The 19,587-nt window shown below is 44.8% G+C and overlaps 1 protein-coding gene across 1 annotated transcript; it reads right to left on the bottom strand.

Moving 5' to 3' along the window:
* Positions 1 to 17,979: 17,979 nt before the first annotated feature.
* On the bottom strand, positions 17,980 to 18,809 carry LOC119296321 (calcium-binding protein CP1-like). Its single transcript, XM_037574720.1, has one exon. It carries the CDS (start codon positions 18,674 to 18,676, stop codon positions 18,173 to 18,175), a length of 504 nt encoding a protein of 167 aa, XP_037430617.1. The 5' UTR covers positions 18,677 to 18,809; the 3' UTR covers positions 17,980 to 18,172.
* Between the last annotated feature and the right edge of the window lie 778 nt (positions 18,810 to 19,587).

The raw sequence follows: 19,587 nt of genomic DNA, 5'->3' as shown, positions 1-19,587 counted from the left end.
TTCGCACTCCATAGTCTTCACGTGAATGCCTTCTCGAGTCATAATCTTCATTGTGAATATCTTCACATACCACCATTGTCTTCAATGTCTTCACACATTCTTAGGGGTCATCTCCGGTAGGTAAACCGAATCAATGAGGGACTACTACCTGTGTTATCCTGCAATTCTCACAAACACATTAGTCCCTCAACCAAGTTTGTCGTCAATACTCCAAAACCAACTAGGGGTGGCACTAGATGCACTTACAAGAATACTTGGGTTAAACTTGACGAGCCTAGCATGTAGAGACATGGCCTCAAAACACTCGAGACCAAAAGGTCAAACATGAGTCATATAGTAGATATGATCAACATAGAGATGTTCACCATTGATGACTACCCCATATCACGTGATGATCGGACACGGGTTAGTTGATTTGTATCATGTATCACTTAGACAACTTGAGGGATGTTAATTTAAGTGGGAGTTCTTTAGTAATTTTATTAATTGAACTTAAATTTATCATGAACTTAGTCTTCATAGTTTTGCATATCTATGTTGTAGATCAATAGCTCACGATTTAGCTCCCCTATTTTGGATATGTTCATAGAGAAAACTAAGTTGAAAGATGATAGTAGCAATGATGAAGAGTGGGTCCGTGATCTGAGGATTATCCTCATTCCTGCACAGAAGAATTATGTCCTTGATGCACCGCTAGGTGACCGGCCTATTGCAGGAGCAGATGCAAACATTATGAACATTTGGCAAGCTCGATATGATGACTACTTAATATTTAGTGCGACATGCTTTACAGCTTAGAACCGGGACTTCAAAAATGTTTTGAACGCCACGGAGCATATGAGATGTTCCAAGAGCTGAAATTGGTATTTCAGACTCATGCCCATGTTGAGAGGTATGAGACCTCTACTTTTCCTACAAGATGGAGGAGAATAGCTCAACCAGTGAGCATGTGCCCAGAATGTTTGGGTACTACAATTGCTTCAATCAAGTGGGAGTTAATCTTCCAGATAAGATAATGATTGACATAGTTCTCTAGTCACTATCACCAAGCTACTAGAACTTCGTGATGAACTATGATATGCAAGGGATGATGAAAACGATTCCCGAGCTCTTCGCGATACTGAAATCGGCAAAGGTAGAAATCAAGAAAGAGCATCAAGTGTTGATGGTTAATAAGACCACTAGTTTCAAGAAAAAATGCAAGGGAAAGAAGGGGAACTTCAAGAGGAATGGCAAGCAAGTTACCGCTCCCATGAAGAAGCCCAAAGCTAGACCCAAGCCTGAAACTGAGTGCTTCTACTTCAAAGGAAATGGTCACTTGAAGCGGAATTGCCCCAAATACTTGGCGGATAAGAAGGATGGCAAACTGAACAAAGGTATATTTGATATACATGTTATTGATGTGTACCTTACTAGTGCTCGTAGTAGCCTCTGGGTATTTGATACAGGTTCAGTTGCTGAGATTAGTAACCCGAAATAGGAGTTACAGAATGAACAGAGACTAGCTAAGGGCGAAGTGACGATGTGTGTTGGAAGTGATTGCAAGGTTGATACGATCACCATCGCGCACTCCCTCTACCTTCGGGATTAGTGTTGAACCTAAAATAAATGTTATTTGGTGTTTGCGTTGAGCATGAATATGATTAGATCATGTTTATTGCAATACGATTATTCATTTAACTTAGAGAACAATTGTTGTTCTATTTACATGAATAAAACCTTCTATGGTCATACACCCAAGGTGAACTGTTTATTGAATCTCGATCTTTGTGATACACATATTCATAATATTGATGCCAAAAGATGCAAAGTTGATAATGATAGTGCAACATATATGTGACACTGCCGTTTAGGTCAAAGCGCATGAAGAAACTCCATGCGGATGGACTTTTGGAATCACTTGGTTATGAATCATTTGATACTTGCGAACCATGCCTCATGGGCAAGATGACTAAAACTCTGTTCTCCGGAACAATGGAGCGAGCTAATGAATTATTAGAAATAATACATGTTGATGTATGCGGTCCAATGAGTACTAAGCCACGCAGCGGGTATCGTTATTTTCTCACCTTCACAGATGATTTGAGTAGGTATGGGTATATCTACTTGATGTAACACAAGTCTAAAACATTTGAAAAGTTCAAAGAATTTCAGAGTGAAGTGGAGAACCATCGTAACAAGAAAATAAAGTTTCTATGATCTGATTGCGGAGGCGAATATTTGAGTTACGAGTTTGGCCATCATTTAAAATAATGTGGAATTTTTTCACAACTCATGCCACCTGGAACACCACAGCGTAATGGTGTTCGAACATCGTAACCGTACTTTATTAGATATGGTTCGATCTATGAGGTCTCTTACCGATTTACCACTATCGTTTTGGGGTTATGCATTAGAGATAGTCGCATTCACATTAAAAAGGGCATCGTCTAAATCCGTTGAGACGACACCGTATGAACTATGGTTTGGCAAGAAACCTAAGCTGTCGTTTCTTAAAGTTCGGGGTTGCAGCACTGATACGTCACCGTCGTATCTATTATTTTTGATTGTTTCATGCCAATATTATACAACTTTCTTACACTTTTGGCAACATTTTATATGATTTATTTGGACTAACATGTTGACCCAGTGCCCAGTGTCAGTTCCTGTTTTTGCATGTTTTTTGTTTCGTAGAATATCCATATAAAATGAAGTCCAAATGCAATAAAATTTTATGGAGAATTATTTTGGAATATATGTGATTTTTGGGACTTGGAATCAACACAAACGGGGGCCCACAGTGCCCACAAGACACCAGGGTGCACCCAAGTGGGTTGTGCTCACCTCGTACGTCGGTTGGATCTCTACTTCGGGTGCAAGGAAGCTTATATCCGGAAAAAATTGTGTTAAAATATTAGCGCAATCGGAGTTACGGATCTCCGGGGATATAATAAAAGGTTTTCGGTCAGAAAAAGGGAACACGAAACAGAAGAGAAAAGAGAGGGAGATCCAATCTCGGAGGGGCTCCCACCCCTCCGCCGCCATGGAGGCCATGGACCAAAGGGGGAACTCTCCTCCCATCTAGGGGGAGGCAAAGGAAGAAGAAGGAGAAGGAGGAGGAGGAGGGGGGGCTCTCCCCCCCCCCTCGCTCCCGGTGGCGCCGGAGTGCCGCCGAGGCAAGGATCGTGACGGCGATCTACATCAACAATCTTGCTACCGTCAACACCAACTTTGTCCCCCTCTATGCAGCGGTGTAACACCTCTTCTCCCCGCTGTAATCTCTACTTAAACATGGTGCTCAACTCCATATATTATTTCACAATGATCTATGGTTATCCTATGATGTTTGAGTAGATCCGTTTTGTCCTGTGGGTTAATTGTGATGTTGGTTGGTATGATTGTATATTTTATTTATGGTGCTGTCCCACGGTGCCCTCCGTCTCGCGCAAACGTGAGGGCCCCCCGCTATAGGGTGTTGCAATATGTTCATGGTTTGCTTATTGTCGGTGTTGCGAGGGTGACAGCAGCCTAAACACGGATAAGTGGGTTATGTCGTATGGGAGTAAAGAGGACTTGATACTTAATGCTATGGTTGGGTTTCACGACCTTAATGATCTTTAGTAGTTGTGGATGCTTGCTATAGTTCCAATCATAAGTGCATATGATCCAAGTAGAGAAAGTATGTTAGCTCATGCCTCTTCCTCATGTAGAATTGCAAGAACGATTACCGGTACTTGTTATCGATTTCCTAGGGACAAATGACTTTCTTGTTGACAAAAGTTATCCACTTTTATTAGCTTGGAATTTATTCGTAGTTTTATTCTCGCAAAGTACTTATATTTTTATTCTTGCAAATTAGTTTCATACTTGTTCTAGGTAAAGCAAAAGTCAAGTGTGCGTAGAGTTGTATCGGTGGTTGATAGAACTTGAGGGAATGTTTGTTCTACCTTTAACTCCTCGTTGGGTTCGACACTTTTATTTATCGAAGAAGCAGGCTACAAATGATCCCCTATACTTGTGGGTTATCAAGACCTTTTTCTGGCGCCGTTGCCGGGGAGCAATAGCGTGGGGTGAATATTCCCGTGTGTGCTTGTTTTCTTTATGACTAAGTAGTTTTTATTTTGTGCTCTTGTTTTCTATTTTTAGTTATGGGTCAGAAACGCAAAATACCAAAAAAAATAGGTGTACCTACTAAACCAATGGTTGAAGAACCACCCAAAATCTATCACACTACTGAAGCTTTTTACTTGGATCATCTTTGATCCCTATGTGCTCATGCTGAAACCCAAATAGCTTAGTTCAGGGAAAATCATTAGATGAGCATGCTTGTTATGTGCGACACTGCTTATCTCAAAAAGGGAATTTTTTATGGCATAAAATTAATAGTATGGAATGCTATGCTTGGAATTTATGTGAATTATATGATTTTACTTGTTGTACTGAAGACCCTAAGAAACACCTTCCTGACCAATGTGAGAGTAGTGATAATGGAATCGTATCTTCGTATGCTAAGGGTGTTTATAATTACTATGATGTTCAACAAATTGAAGAACTTGTTGCTTTTAAGGGTTCTTATGAAATTTCTTCTTTAATTGAAAAGTATGATGCTACTCTTTACAAATCCGAAAATTTTGCCATACTTAAATATTGCTATGATAATTATGCTTCTAATGCCTATGTTAAACCATATATTGAGGACTCCTCCGATGTCCAAGAAGAGACTAATATTTTGCAGGAGTCTATGGAAGAAGGAATTGATGAAACCGTGATCTCATTGGATGAAAAAGATGATGAGGAGAGCGAAGAACAAAAGGAGGAAGAGCGTATTAGCTACCCCTGCCCACCTTCTAATGAGAGTAACTCTTCAACTCATACGTTCTTTAATTTCCCTTCATTCTTACCGAAGGACGAATGTTATGATAATTGCTATGATCCCGTTGATTCATTTGAAATATCCCTTTTTGATGAACTTGATGCTTGCTATGCTTGTGGCCAAGATGCCAATTTGTATTATGCTTATGGAGATGAACTTGTGATAGTTCCTTATGTTAAGAATGAAATTGTTGTTATTGCACCCACATGTGATAGTCCTATTATCTTTTTGAATTCTCCAAACTACACTATATTGGAGAAGTTTGCACTTATTAAGGATTACATTGATAGGTTGCCTTTTACCATTGCACATGATGATTTTGATGAGTATAATATGCATGTGCTTGCTACTCCTACTTGCAATTATTATGAGAGAGGAACTATATCTTCACCTCTCTATGTTTCCAACATGATAAAATTGCAAGAAATTGCTTAGCTATGTATTGGCCTTTACTTGATGTTCATGAATTGTTCGTTTATGATATGTCGATGCATAGGAAGAGAGTAAGACCTCGTCATTGCTTGATATATATTAATTTGTGCTTGCTACTAAATTATAAATCATTGTTAATTCAAATTGGCTTTGATATACCTTGGGATCCGGGTGGATCCATTACTTGAGCACTTCATGCCTAGCTTAATGGCTTTAAAGAAAGCATTGCCAGGGAGACAACCCGGAAGTTTTAGAGAGTCATTTATTTCTGTTGAGTGTTGTTATAAATTTTAAAAACAAAAAAAATATAGAGGGGAACTTAAAACTTCACAAAAAGAAAAGTGAAAGTGAGAAGGACAAGCATTGTGAAAGTGGGAGCTAGCCTTGAACTTTGTTCATGCCCATGGAAACTTTGTGAATATTAATTACAGAAAAATTCCAACAAAAATAATTATCCCCTTATACAAATCCATTGTATTATAAAAATAATGTGCCAAGATTTGCCTTTAGGATGATTAGATTGCTTGTTGGTATGAATGGTGCGAAAACAGAAACTTTGGCTGTAGTGCATGATTTTAAATTTTTTACTGGAACATCAAAAGCTTCTGAAACTTTTTGCATAGTATTGCTATACAAATTGTTTATTTTGTCCTAATTTTTCAAAAAAATTGGACTACCAGAAGTATGGTAGGTGTTCAGATTGCTACGAACTGTCCTGTTTAAGCCAAATTCTGTTTTTGATGCATTGTTTTGCTTGTTTTTGATGAAACTATCGATTCTAGCGGTGGTATAAGCCATGGAAAAGTTATAATACAGTAGCTACAATGCAAAACCAAAATATGAATTGCTTTGCAATATTACTTAAAGTAGTGATTGGCTTTATTATACTAACAGATCTTACCGAGCTTTCTGTTGAGTTTTGTGTGGATGAAGTGATCAAAGATCGAGGAGGTCTCGATATGAGGAGAAGGAAGAGAGGCAAAATATCAAGCTTGGGGATGCCCATGGCACCGCAAGTAAATATTCAAGGAGCCTCAAGCATCTAAGCTTGGGGATGCCCCGGAAGGCATCCCATCTTTCTTCAACAAGTATCGGTATGTTTTCGTCTTCATTTCGTTCATGTGATATGTGCAAATCTTGGTGCGTCTTCTGTGTTTATTTTTCTTTTATGCACCATGCTGGTATGAGATAGTCAATGGTTGATTTATAGAATACACATTGCACTTCACTTATATCTTTTGAGTATGGCTTTATAGAATGCTTCATGTGCTTCACTTATATCATTTGAAGTTTGGATTGCCTGTTTCTCTTCACAGAGAAAACCGTTATTTGTAGAATGCTCTTTTGCTTCACTTATACTTATTAGAGCGTGATCTCTTGTAGAAAGAATTAAACTCTCATGCTTCACTTATATCTATTTAGAGAGTTAACAGGAATTGGTCATTTGCATGGTTAGTCATAAAATCCTACATAAAACTTATGGATCACTGAATATGATATGTTTGATTCCTTGCAATAGTTTTGCGATATAGAGATGGAATATGTGGGAGGTACTAGTAAACAGTTGTGGTTAGTAAGAACATTGGTGTTAAGGTTTGTGATTCCCGAAGCATGCACGTATAGTCTCTCATTATGCTATGAAGTTGGAGCATGATTTATTATTGATTGTCTTCCTTATGAGTGGGGGTCGGGGACGAGCGATGGTCTTTTCCTACCAATATATCCCCCTAGGGGCATGTGTAGTAGTACTTTGCTTTGAGGGCTAATAAACTTTTGCAATAAGTATATGAGTTCTTTATGACTAATGTGAGTCCATGGATTATATGCACTCTTACCTTTCCGCAATTTGCTAGCCTCCACGGTATCGTGCATTACCCTTTTCTCACCTCGAGATGTGGTGCAAACTTCGTAGGTGCATCCAAACCATGTGATATGATACGCTCTATCACACATGATCCTTATTATATCTTCCTCAAAACAGACACCATACCTACCTATTATGGCCTTTCCATAGCCATTCTGAGATATATTGCCATGCAACTTCCACCACTTCCGTTTTGATGACTTGATCATTCATTGTCATATTGATTTGCATGATCATATAGCTGACATAGTAGTTGTGGATCAGCCACCATTCATTATTTTTATTATACATGTTACGCTAGATCATTGCACATCCTGGTACACTGCCAGAGGTATTTGTATAGAGTCATATTTTGTTATAGGTATCGAGTTGTAATTTTTATTTCTTATTGAGTTATAAGTAAATAGAAGTGTGATGATCATCATTATTCATTTTTAGAGCATTGCCCCAGTGAGGAAAGGATGATGGAGACTATGATTCCCCCACTAGTTGGGATGAGACTCTGGACATTGAGAGAAAAAAAGAGAGAAGGGGCATGCTAGTTCCACACTTGTGCTTCAAAGTAGCACCATGTTTTTCATATGGAGAGTCTCCTACGTTGTCACTTTCATATACTAGTGGGAATTTTTCATTATAAGATTAGATGCACACCCACTTAGTTTTCATGTTTAGGTTTCATACACTTATAGCTCGTAGTGCATTCGTTGCATGGCAATCCCTACTCCTCGCATTGAAATCGATTGATGGGCATCTCCATAGCTCGTTGGTTAGCCGCGTCGATGTGAGACTTTCTTGTCTTTTTGTCTTCTCTATATTTACCCCTATCATCATACTCCATTCCACCCATAGTGCTATATCCATGGCTTGCGATCATGTATTGCATGAGGGTTGAAAAAGCTTAACCGCGTTAAAAAGTATGAACCAATTGCTCGGCTTGTCATCGGATTGTGCATGATAAATACTTTGTGTTAAGAAGACAGAGCATGACAAGACTATATGATTTTGTAGGGATAACTTTCTTTAGTGTTGATATTTTGAAAGACACGATTGTTTGTTGGGATGCCTGAGTATTGATGTCTTTATGTCAAATTATAGACTACTGGTTTGAATCACTTATGTCTTAATATTCATGCCATGATTAGATATATGATCAAGTTTTCGCTAGGTAGCATTCCACATGAAAAAATATCTTTTTTATCATTTACCTACTCGAGGACGAGCAGGAACTAAGCTTGGGGATGCTGATATGTCTCCGTCGTATCTATAATTTTGGATTGTTTCATGCCAATATTGTACAACTTTTATACACTTTTGGCAACATTTTATAGGATTTATTTGGACTAACATATTGATCCAGTGCCTAGTGCCAGTTCTTGTTTTTTGCATGTTTTTTGTTTCGCAGAATATCCACATCAAACGAAGTCCAAATGCAATAAAATTTTACGAAGAATTATTTTGGAATATATGTGATTTTTGGGACTTGGAATTAACGCAAACGAGGGACCACAGTGCCCACAAGACACCAGGGCGCGCCCAAGTGGGTTGTGCTCACCTCGTACGTCGGTTGGATCTCTACTTCGGGTGCATGGAAGCTTATATCCGGAAAAAAATCATGTTAAAATCTCAGCGCGATCGGAGTTATGGATCTCCGAGAATATAAGAAACAGTTTTCGGCCAGAAAAAGGGAACGCAAAACAGAAGAGAACAGAGAGGGCGATCCAATTTCAGAGGGGCTCCCGCCCCTCCGCCGCCATGGAGGCCATGGACTAGAGGGGTAACTCTCCTCCCATCTAGGGGGAGGCCAAGGAAGAAGAAGGAGGGGGCTCTCTCCCCCTCTCTCCCGATGGTGCCGGAGTGCCGCCGAGGCAAGGATCGTGACGGTGATCTACATCAACAATCTTGCTACCGTCAACACCAACTTTCTCCCCCTCTATGCAGCGGTGTAACACCTCTTGTCCCCGTTGTAATATCTACTTAAACATGGTGCTCAACTCCATATATTAGTTCCCAATGATCTATGGTTATCCTATGATGTTTGAGTAGATCCGTGTTGTCCTGTGGGTTAATCGTGATCTTGGTTGGTATGATTGTATATATTATTTATGGTGCTGTCCTACAGTGCCCTCCATCTCGCACAAATGTGAGGGCCCCCTGCTGTAGGGTGTTCCAATATGTTCATGATTTGCTTATTGCCAGTGTCGCGGCGTGACAGCAGCCTAAACGCGGATAAGTGGGTTATGTCGTATCGGAGTAAAGAGGACTTGATACTAGATGCTATGGTTGGGTTTCATGACCTTAGTGATCTTTTGTAGTTGTGGATGCTTGCTAGAGTTCCAATCATAAGTGCATATGATCCAAGTAGAGAAAGTATGTTAGCTCATGCCTCCCTCATGTGAAATTGCAAGAATGATTACCGGTACTTTGTTATCGATTTCCTAGGGACAAATGACTTTCCCGTTGACAAAAGATATCCACTTTTATTACCTTGCAATTTATTCGTAATTTTATTCTCGCAAAGTACTCATAGTTTTATTCTTGCAGATTAGTTTCATACTTGTTCTAGTTAAAGCAAACGTCAAGTGTGCGTAGAGTTGTATTGGTGGTCGATAGAACTTGAGGGAATATTTGTTCTACCTTTAGCTCCTCGTTGGGTTCGACACTCTTATTTATCGATGAAGGCTACAAACGACCCTATACTTGTGGGTTATCAGACACTTATGTCAAAAGGCTTCAGCCTGATAAACTCAAACCCAAATCGGAGAAGTGTTCCTCATTGGATATCCTAAGGAAACAATTGGGTACACCTTCTACCATAGATCTGAAGGCAAGATCTTTGTTGCCAAGAATGGAACCTTTCTAGAGAAGGAGTTTCTCTCAAAAGAAGTGAGTGGGAGGAAAGTAGAACTTGATGAGGTAATCGTACCTTCTCTTGAATTGGAAAGTAGCACATCACAGAACTGCGTTCCCGTGATGCGTACACCAACTAGAGAGGAAGCAAATGATAATGATCATGAAACTTCAGATCAAGTTGCTACTGAACCTCGTAGGTCAACTAGAGCATGATCCACACCAGAGTGGTATGGTAATCCTGTTTTGGAAGTCATGTTATTAGACCAAGGCGAACCTACGAACTATAAGAAGCTATGATGAGCCCAGATTCCAACAGATGGCTTGAGGCCATGAAACATGTATGAGAACAAAGTGTGGACTTTTGGTGGACTTGCCCAATGATCGCCAAGCCATTGAAAATAAACGGAACTTCAAGAAGAAGACAGACGCTGATGGTAATGTCACCATCTACAAAGCTCGACTTGTCACAAAAGGTTTTCGAAAAGTTCAAGGGGTTTACTACGATGAGACCGTCTCACCCGTAGCGATGCTTAAGTCAGTCTGAACCATGTTAGCAATTGCCGCATTTTATAACTATGGAATCTGGCACATGGACGTCAAAATTGCATTCCTTAATGGATTTCTTAAAGAAGAGTTGTATATGATGCAACCAGAAGGTTTTGTCGATCCTAAAGGTGCTAACAAAGTGTGCAAGCTCCAGCGATCCATCTATGGACTGGTGCAAGCATCTCGGAGTTGGAATATACGCTTTGATGAGGTGATCAAAGCATATGATTTTATACAAACTTATGGTGAAGTCTATATTTACAAGAAAGTGAGTGGGAGCTCTGTAACATTTATGATATTATATGTGGATTCATATTACTAATTGGAAATGATATAGAATTTCTGGATAGCATAAAAGGATACTTGAATGAGAATTTTTCAATGAAAGACCTCGGTGAAGCTGCTTACATATTAGGCATCAATATCTATAGAGATAGATCAAGACGCTTGATAATATTTTCAATGAGTACTTACCTTAACAAGGTTTTGAAGGAGTTCAAAATGGATCACTCAAAGAAGGAGTTCTAGCCTGTATTGTAAAGGTGTGAAGTTGAGTAAGACACAAAATCCGACCACGGCAGAAAAAAGAGAGAGAATGAAAGTCATTCCCTATACCTCAGCCATAGGTTCTATAAAGTATGCCATGTTGTGTATCAGGTCTTTTTGTGTACCTTGCCAATGAGTTTGGCAAGGGGGTACAATGGTGATCCGGGAGTAGATCACTGTACATCGGTCAAAATTATTCTTAGTTACCTAAGAGGAAATATTTCTCGGTTATGGAGGTGATAAAGAGTTCGTCGTAAAGATTTACGTCGATGCAAGCTTTGACACTGATTCAGATGGCTCTGAGTCTCAATCTGGATACATACTGAAAGTGGGAGAAATTAGCTAGAGTAGCTCCAGGCAGAGCATTGTAGACATAGAAATTTGCAAAATACATACGGATCTGAATGTGATATACCCATTGACTAAACTTATCTCACAAGCAAAACATGATCACACCTTAGTACTCTTTGGGTGTTAATCACATGGCGATGTGAACTATATTATTGATTCTAGCAAACTCTTTGGGTGTTGGTCACATGGCGATGTGAACTATGGGTGTTAATCACATGGCGATGTGAACTAGATTATTGACTCTAGTGCAAGTGGAAGACTGATGGAAATATGCCCTAGAGGCAGTAATAAAATGGTTATTATTATATTTCCCAAATCATGATAAAGGTTTATTATTCATGCTAGAATTCTATTGACCAAAAACTTAAATACATGTGTGTATACATAAACAAATACCGTGTCCCTAGTAAGCCTCTACTAGACTAGCTCGTTGATCAAAGATGGTTAAGGTTTCCTAACCATAGACATGAGTTGTCATTTGATAACGGGATCACATCATTAGGAGAATGATGTGATGGACAAGACCCATCCGTTAGCTTAGCATTTTATCGTTCAGTTTATTGCTATTGCTTTCTTAATGTCAAATACATATTCCTTCGACTATGTGATTATGCAACTCCCGGATACCGGAGGAATGCCTTATGTGCTATCAAACGTCACAACGTAACTGGGTGATCATAAAGATGCTCTACAGGTATCTCCGAAGGTGTTTGTTGAGTTGGCATAGATCAAGATTAGGATTTGCCACTCCGAGTATCGGAGAGGTATCTATGGGCCCTCTCGGTAATACACATCATAAGCTTGCAAGCAAATGACTAAGGAGTTAGTCACGAGGTGATGTATTATGGAACGAGTAAAGATACTTGCCGGTAACGAGATTGAACTAGGTATGAAGATACAGACGATCGAATCTCAGGCAAGTAACATACCGATTGAGAAAGGGAATTGCGTATGTTGTCATAACGGTTCGACCGATAAAGATCTTCATAGAATATGTAGGAGCCAATATGGGCATCCAGGTTCCGCTGTTGGTTATTGACCAGAGAGGTGTCTCGATCATGTCTACATAGTTCTCGAACCCGTAGGGTCCGCATGCTTAACGTTCATTAACGATATAGTGTTATATGATTTGGTGACTGAATGTTGTTCGGAGCCCCGGATGAGATCACAGACATGATGAGGAGTCTCCAAATGGTGGAGAGGTAAAGATTGATATATAGGACGATGGTATTCGGACACCGGAAGTGTTTCAAAAGGTACTAGGTACTTATCGGGTCACTAAAAGGAGTTTCAGGCACCCCGGCAAAGATATGCACCTTATGGGCCAAGTAAAGGAACACACCAGCACACAAGGGGCTGGTGCTCCCTCTATAGGGCCGGCCTATGGGGAGGGAAAGGAAAGGGGAGGAGGAAAGGCAAGTGTGGAGTTGGACTCCCTCTTCCTCCCCCCCCCCTCTTTCCTTCCCCCCTTATTCATACAAGGAAAGGGGGTGCAGGGCAAAGGCAGGGGCCCTAGGGGCCGATGGCCAGCCCTAGGGCGCGCCTGGCTGCCTCCCTCTCCCCTCCCACCTATATATACATGGGGAGGGGGCGCCACACAAGGACACAACATTGTCTTAGCCGTGTGCGGCGCCCCCGTTAACCGTTTACTCCCTCGGTCATATTTTCGTAGTGCTTAGGCGAAGTCCTGCGAAGATCATATCACCATCACCGTCACCATGCCGTCATGCTGACGGAACTCATCTACTACCTCGCCATCTTGCTGGATCAAGAAGGCGAAGGACGTCACCAAGCTGAACGTATGCAGAACGCAGAGGTGTCGTGCGTTCGGTACTAGATCGGTTGGAGCACGAAGAAAGTTCGACTACATCAACCGCGTTGTGAAACGCTTCCTCTTACGGTCTATGAGGGTACGTAGACACACTCCCCCCCCCTCTCGTTGTTATGCATCTCCATGGATAGATCATTGCGTGTGCATAGAATTTTTTTTGTTTTCCATGCAACGATTCCCAACACAAGAAGCCACGGTCGCAGGGGAAGACCAACTCCAAGAAGGAGGACAAGTGGGATGCGGCGTCGAATGCCTTGATCGCAACCGTGGAGGACATGATGACCAAGAAGGATTCAAGGGAGGAGAAGCGCCGGCAAGACAAGGAAGAACAAATGAACGCCTTCATGGAGATCCAACGGAGGAGGTTTGAAATGGAGGCAGAGAAGCAAATGAGGATGCTTGAGATGGAGGCGGAGAAGCAAACCAAGATGTTAGAGATCGAGGCCGCTAATGCCAAGACCAAGGCGAAAGAAGAGTCTCTTGATAGCATGATGACGGGGGTGGAGATCATGAAGGTTGATCTCAACACCGTGTCCCCAAGGAAGAGGCCGTGGTTCGAGAAGATGCAGGCTGACATGCTCAAGTTCGACGACGAGTGACCTATGGCGACGAGTGCCATCCTTTTTTGTATGTCGGCAAGTGTGTTGGCATGACCACGGCCATGATTGTGTGGTCGAACTCCTGCCCCTTTTATGTGCTGGCATGTGTGCCGGCCGCTGGCAAGTGCGCCAGTTGAACTGTGTGGTGTTTTTCTGAAGCTGGCATTGTATGTCGGTACTGGCATAGTGCCGACATGAACATCGGGCGACGACATGACCGTTGGCATGACCTATGGCCGCGGGCCTTTTTCAAAATTTACAAGCGGTCATGAAATGGGTCGCGGCCGTTGGGCGCACTACCGACCCAAATCTTAAAAAAGGCGGATGCCAAGCGGGCGGCCGACCTAAATAGACAAAAAACGGACAAAACCACCGTCCGTTTGGGTCGGCATGTTGGAGTTTCCCTAACACCACACTTCCATAGGCTTTGAATAGAGAGTTTGCCTAGTCCGTAAAGTGTTCTGAAACTGTAAGAATTGCTGGTGTGCTTGAACGAGGAGAGGTCTATGAAATAGATTCGCAAGTTGTTCTTGTTCCAGTCGCTGAGGAACTTTGTCCTGATGGCTAAATTCACCGAAGCTGCCAACGCCGAGGCTAAAAGAGTGGACCTTTGTATAAATGTTAGTTCTTTCTATTTTCCAGTTCACATTTTTACTGGTTTTCCATCCTCCATTATCAATTTCCATCTATTATTGTTGGATGGGGTATTATCTGTAAAAATATGATCTTTGAAATGTATACAAGAGCAATTTTCCTTTGGTATCATCTATAAAAATATGATCTTTGAAATGTATACAAGAGCAACTTTCCTTTGGTTCAAAGAAAACTTTATTTTGTACAAGTTTTGGTTGCACGAGGCAATTTTCAAACTTTGACTATCTTGGTAGGAACAACTTTGTCTGGAATATTTAAAACATATAACTAAGTGTTTGTTTTTGAATAAAGGATGGATTTTATTTACTTAAAATGAAGCCTCAAGTGGATACAAACACAATAAGCACACAATCGACCTCTGCGTAGGTAGGATGCACACACACAAAAAAACACTAGTAAATAACAAAGTAATATAACACCAAAGTTATGCCTAAGCGAGAGGAAAAAAGGAAGCGGTCAAATACGCAGTCGGCAAACAACAAACCATATTCGCACCAATCTTCTCATAACACCACAAACAATGATATTCTTGAACAACGCCTTCAGAAAAAAGGGTCGCTCGAGCGTTGTCGTCGCTGGATCCAACCACCAAAAGCCAGAATCTAGGTTTCACCCTGAAGAACTGGTATGAGCATATCCGAGTAATACCTTCAACAAGGCAACAATGTAAAAAGATAGCCATTGTCAGGTATAACCAACTCGGGCCAAGCCTAGGTTTTCACCACAGAGCTCAATACCGAGTACTCTGGAAGCACCACAATCGAAGTCAATCATGTGTTGTTGCCATCACTTTTCCATGATCCTAACAGATGCATGCGTTGGGCTAGAACATCGATCGCCAGTGTTGCTCAATCATATCCTCTGTGTCAAGTCGTCGTCCATGGAATGCATTTCACTGCCGAGGCAACCACCGGATCTGGAAAGAGGAACCCTTGCAAAGACCTTTTGGTGGCCCCATAATTCGCGGCACGGCCGCCGCCGCAGTGGTCACCATACCGACCAACACCGAGATGGAGCACATCACCAACGTCTACCATCTCACTAGAGATAGCCCTGCCCAGACTCGTCAGCCAAGGAGCCGACATAACCGGATCATGAGCAAGGTAGATCAGACAGTTGAGCCGCCACCCGCCTAGCCGCAACATCCACATCGGATCCATCTAGGGCCTCCCCATGGCGGCGATGAGTGCGAGAAGTCGTCGAAAGGAGATGGCGACTCCGGTACCTTGGATCCGACGCACCAAGGTGAGGCAGTGCACGTTCTCGCCACCATTGTGCACCGCTGGGCTTTGCTAGAGGACCTCCGACGATGACGATGAAGGAGGGAGTAGCGGAGGCGAAGGCTAGGCGCGACTGCGACTGCGACTGCGGCCTCCGGAGTGGCTAAGTGTTTGTAACCATGGGTGAACTGGATTTTGATAGCGTTATTTATCTGAGTTAAATTGGTTGCTTACCCACTGTCTTATTTTCTTATATAAAATAAAAAATAAAGCAGCCATGCACAAGGGACCTCTGCCTGCTAGTAATATACTCCCTCCGTTTTACAATGTAGTGCGCCCGTGTTTCCTGAAATTTAAGTTTGAAAATACGAATTTAATGGTATAATTTTTGCTCTGCGTCTTGTTGACTAAATTTATGGTTAAATTTAGATCTCGTAACTATGTTGTGTAATGGAGAGAGTATTAGAGCAACTCCAATGGGGCGACCCATTTCGTCCGTCCGCGTCCGTTTGGGTCGGCGCGGACAAAAGTGGTGGCCCAACGCGCCGACCCAAACCCATATCACGTCCGAGTCGCGTCCGCGCCGACGCATTTGCGGCCCAAATTTGCGCCTGGAATGCGTCGGTGCGGACGCGAAGCGGACGCGCCGCGCGTCTCCTCGCCGTCCGCCGCGTCCCTACCTGGCGGCCACCCAACCGCCACCGGTCGTCTTATTTATGACGACCACCGACAGCGGGCCCACGTGTCAGCCAGTGTGCGCGTCCTTTTTTAACCACGTGTGCGGCGGGGTCGGCCTCATCCACTTCTCCCGTTCACATCTGGCCCCCGCCACTCCCTTTGCTTCCTCGCCGACGACCGCAAACCCTAGCGCACCCATGGGCCTCTTCGACAACAGCAAGGGCAAGGTCAAGGGCACCCCCGGCTCCTCGTCGTTCCATGCTCCCCCTCCCCCTCCACCGCCGACGCGTTTTCGCCCTGAGCGCCGGCGCCTGCACATCCCGGTGCACCAAGCGCGGTGGCACTGGGAGTACAGGCAGCCCCTCCCCTACCCCGACGTGACGTTGCCGCACCATTGGCATTTGGATCCAAACTGGATCCAGGTGCTGGCGGTTCCACGGACCCAGCGGGCCCACGACGACGAGGTGCGCTGGCGCCGCGCTGCTCACGCCGGAGCAGCGTTGGCTCCCCGAGTACGCCGCCGACTCTCCCAACTGGGAGGCTTGGTTCGCCCTCGAACACGAGGAGCAACGGCGCTCGGGTGTCAATGCCGTCCCGCCGCCGTTCCCACCGCCGCCCCCGGAGGTAGAGCCGGAGGACATGGAGGCGGAGGCGGAGTACCAAGCCGCCCTCGAGGAGGTCCTGCAACACACGCTGGAGGCTAGCCGCATCGACGAGGACGCGCACTGGGATGGGCTGGAACAAGCCCTTGCCCTGTCGGCGGCGGGGGACTCCGTCCACTCCCCGCTCTTCGTGCCGCTGCCTCCACCGTCGCCGCCCATCCAGCCGGAGCCGGAGCCGTCGCGTAAGCGCTCCCCGCCTCCACCCACTTGGCCGGAGGAGGCCTACTCATGGACGGGCCAGTACCGCGAGTGGGTCAGCGCGCCTCCCGTCCACTTCGCCGCCACGCCGGAGGAGGAGGCGGCCCACCTCGAGTGATGGAAGGAGCACCGGCTCCACCAGGAGCAGGCCGACGGCGAGGAGCAGATGCGCTACGACGCCATGCTCGAACGCGACGCGGAGACGCTCCGTCTAGAGGAGGAGGAGGAGGAGCGCGCGCGGCTTGCCGCAATGCCGCCGCCCCAGCAGACGCCGGAGGAGGCTACCCTGGCAGCGTACCAGGCGGCGTTCGGGTGGGCTGGCCCTGCTCCAGTCTTTATCGACCTCACTGACGACGACGGCGTTGAGGACAAGGGCAAGGGCAAGGCCGACGACGTCTAGGGCAGCGTGCGGGGCGGCAGCAGGCGAGCGCAGACTTTTTTTAATGTTTTATTTAATGTTTATTAGATTTAGGTGGACTTGTTTTTTTTTCACGCCGGCATATTTAGGTTGGCCTCCTCGTTGGGTGGTCAAGCCGACCCATTTTAAAATGCGAACACGCACGTTCGCCTGGCCGACGCAAACAGATAAAAAGCGGACAAAATCGCCGTCCGTTTGGGTCGGCCCGTTGGAGTTGCTCTTATGACCTGCAGGAGAGTAGAGCACTTGTTTAAGTTTCCAAGGATACACGCATAGTATTTTTATGTTTCTCAAAGATTTTCGATTTTTTATGGGTAACAGCTACGATACATTCAAAACTCACGGTTAACGAGAACCACTCACAACGATCAATCTCACGCCAGCCTGCTCTCCTCACCAACCAAATTTTAGGGGGGGGAAATTCCCAAAAAATCAAGTCTAGTGCTTTACAGTCGGATTATTTTAGATTCTTCAGACGATGGCATCAAAGTCCACGGCGAGTATTCTGGCGAGCGCCTCGAGCCCCACGCCGCCGTCGCCGTCAGCAGCCATACTTATCATGGCGCGGATCTCGTCGTCGGCGACCGGCATCCCGGCCCACCCGAGGTAGGCCTTGAGGTCCTCGAACCCGACCTTGCCGTCCCCGTCGCGGTCCATTAGCCGGAAGGCGTCCTCCATCGCGGAGCGGCAGCCGCTGTCCGCCCCCGCCTTAGCTGCGCGGCCAAGGAGGCCCTCGAACTCGTGGTACTGCACGAAGCCGTCGAGGTCGGCGTCGGCGGCGGCGATCATGGCCTCGATGTCGTCGTCGTCGAAGCGCTCGTCGGTGGCGCCGGCGTTGGCGTAGAAGGTCTTGAGGTCGTCGCGGCTGATGCGGCCGTCGTGGTCCGCGTCCAGCACGTCGAACGCCGGCCGCAGGTTCCCCGCGCCGGCGGCGGCGGGGAGGTCAAGGCCCGCGTACCTGCCGCCGGGACACATGCTTGCTTCGGAGCTGCGGGGAGGGAAAGGGGAGCCTCGCGACAGCCGCAGAGCTAGATCGGAAGCGCGATCTCTGTTTGTTTGTATTTTCGGGAGGCGGAGAGGGCTGGGAGGCTATTTTGGTTTGGAGAGGAGAGGAGGCCCGTATTTATAGGCGGCGGAATAGAATTCTCCAGCTGGCTAGGAGGGCTATTCGTGGACCTCGTCTACGGACTGCTGTATATCTGTATCTCACGTTTTGATCTGGCAGATTCCCACCGGGACACGGGTGTTTCGTGGAGGTGGTGCACTGGGTTTTTTCGGGATTGCTGTGTCAACGCGGGTGATGTGAGTATTTAATTTGGTTTGATTTGCGATTTGAGGTGAGAGAAAGCTTGGAGGGCAAGGAGCCGAGCGTGGGGCCACAGGTTTTCAGCGCTTGGTTGGACCGGTCCAATCGGGAAGACGTGCTGACATCACCGGTCGGTCGCCGGTACGAGCTCTGGCCGTCGCTTTCGGTGTGAGATCCCTCGTGGCGTCAGAATTTTTTGTGGCCGAGTTTGTAGTATCTTTCGCAAGGAAAGCTGCTTGTGCAACACCACGCGCGTGACTGTTCGATCCACCTTACGTTCCTGAGCGCGTGTGGAGGAAAGGAAGGAAGGCTGTGTTTTTTGAAGAGCGTCTTCGGTCTTAAAAAAGCATGCCGGTTTCCTAAAATCACTTAAGTAGGACTGGTAAGTTGTAACCACCAGTCAAATATGGATGACAAATACGTATAGGGTGACAAACGCGGTTACCAACCCATCGGCGTCGAGCTGTTTCTCACTTACCTAGTATGCAAAATCGGATACGAATGCTCCCGAAACGTTCTTTCTAGCCGTGCCCATGTGCCGTGAATACCGACAAGAGCTTCCGATTCCAATTTGCGTGGA

The sequence above is a fragment of the Triticum dicoccoides genome, chromosome 4B (genome assembly GCF_002162155.2).
Source record: "Triticum dicoccoides isolate Atlit2015 ecotype Zavitan chromosome 4B, WEW_v2.0, whole genome shotgun sequence".
NCBI classification, from domain to species: domain Eukaryota; kingdom Viridiplantae; phylum Streptophyta; class Magnoliopsida; order Poales; family Poaceae; genus Triticum; species Triticum dicoccoides.
This window is presented reverse-complemented; position numbering and strand designations above follow the sequence as displayed.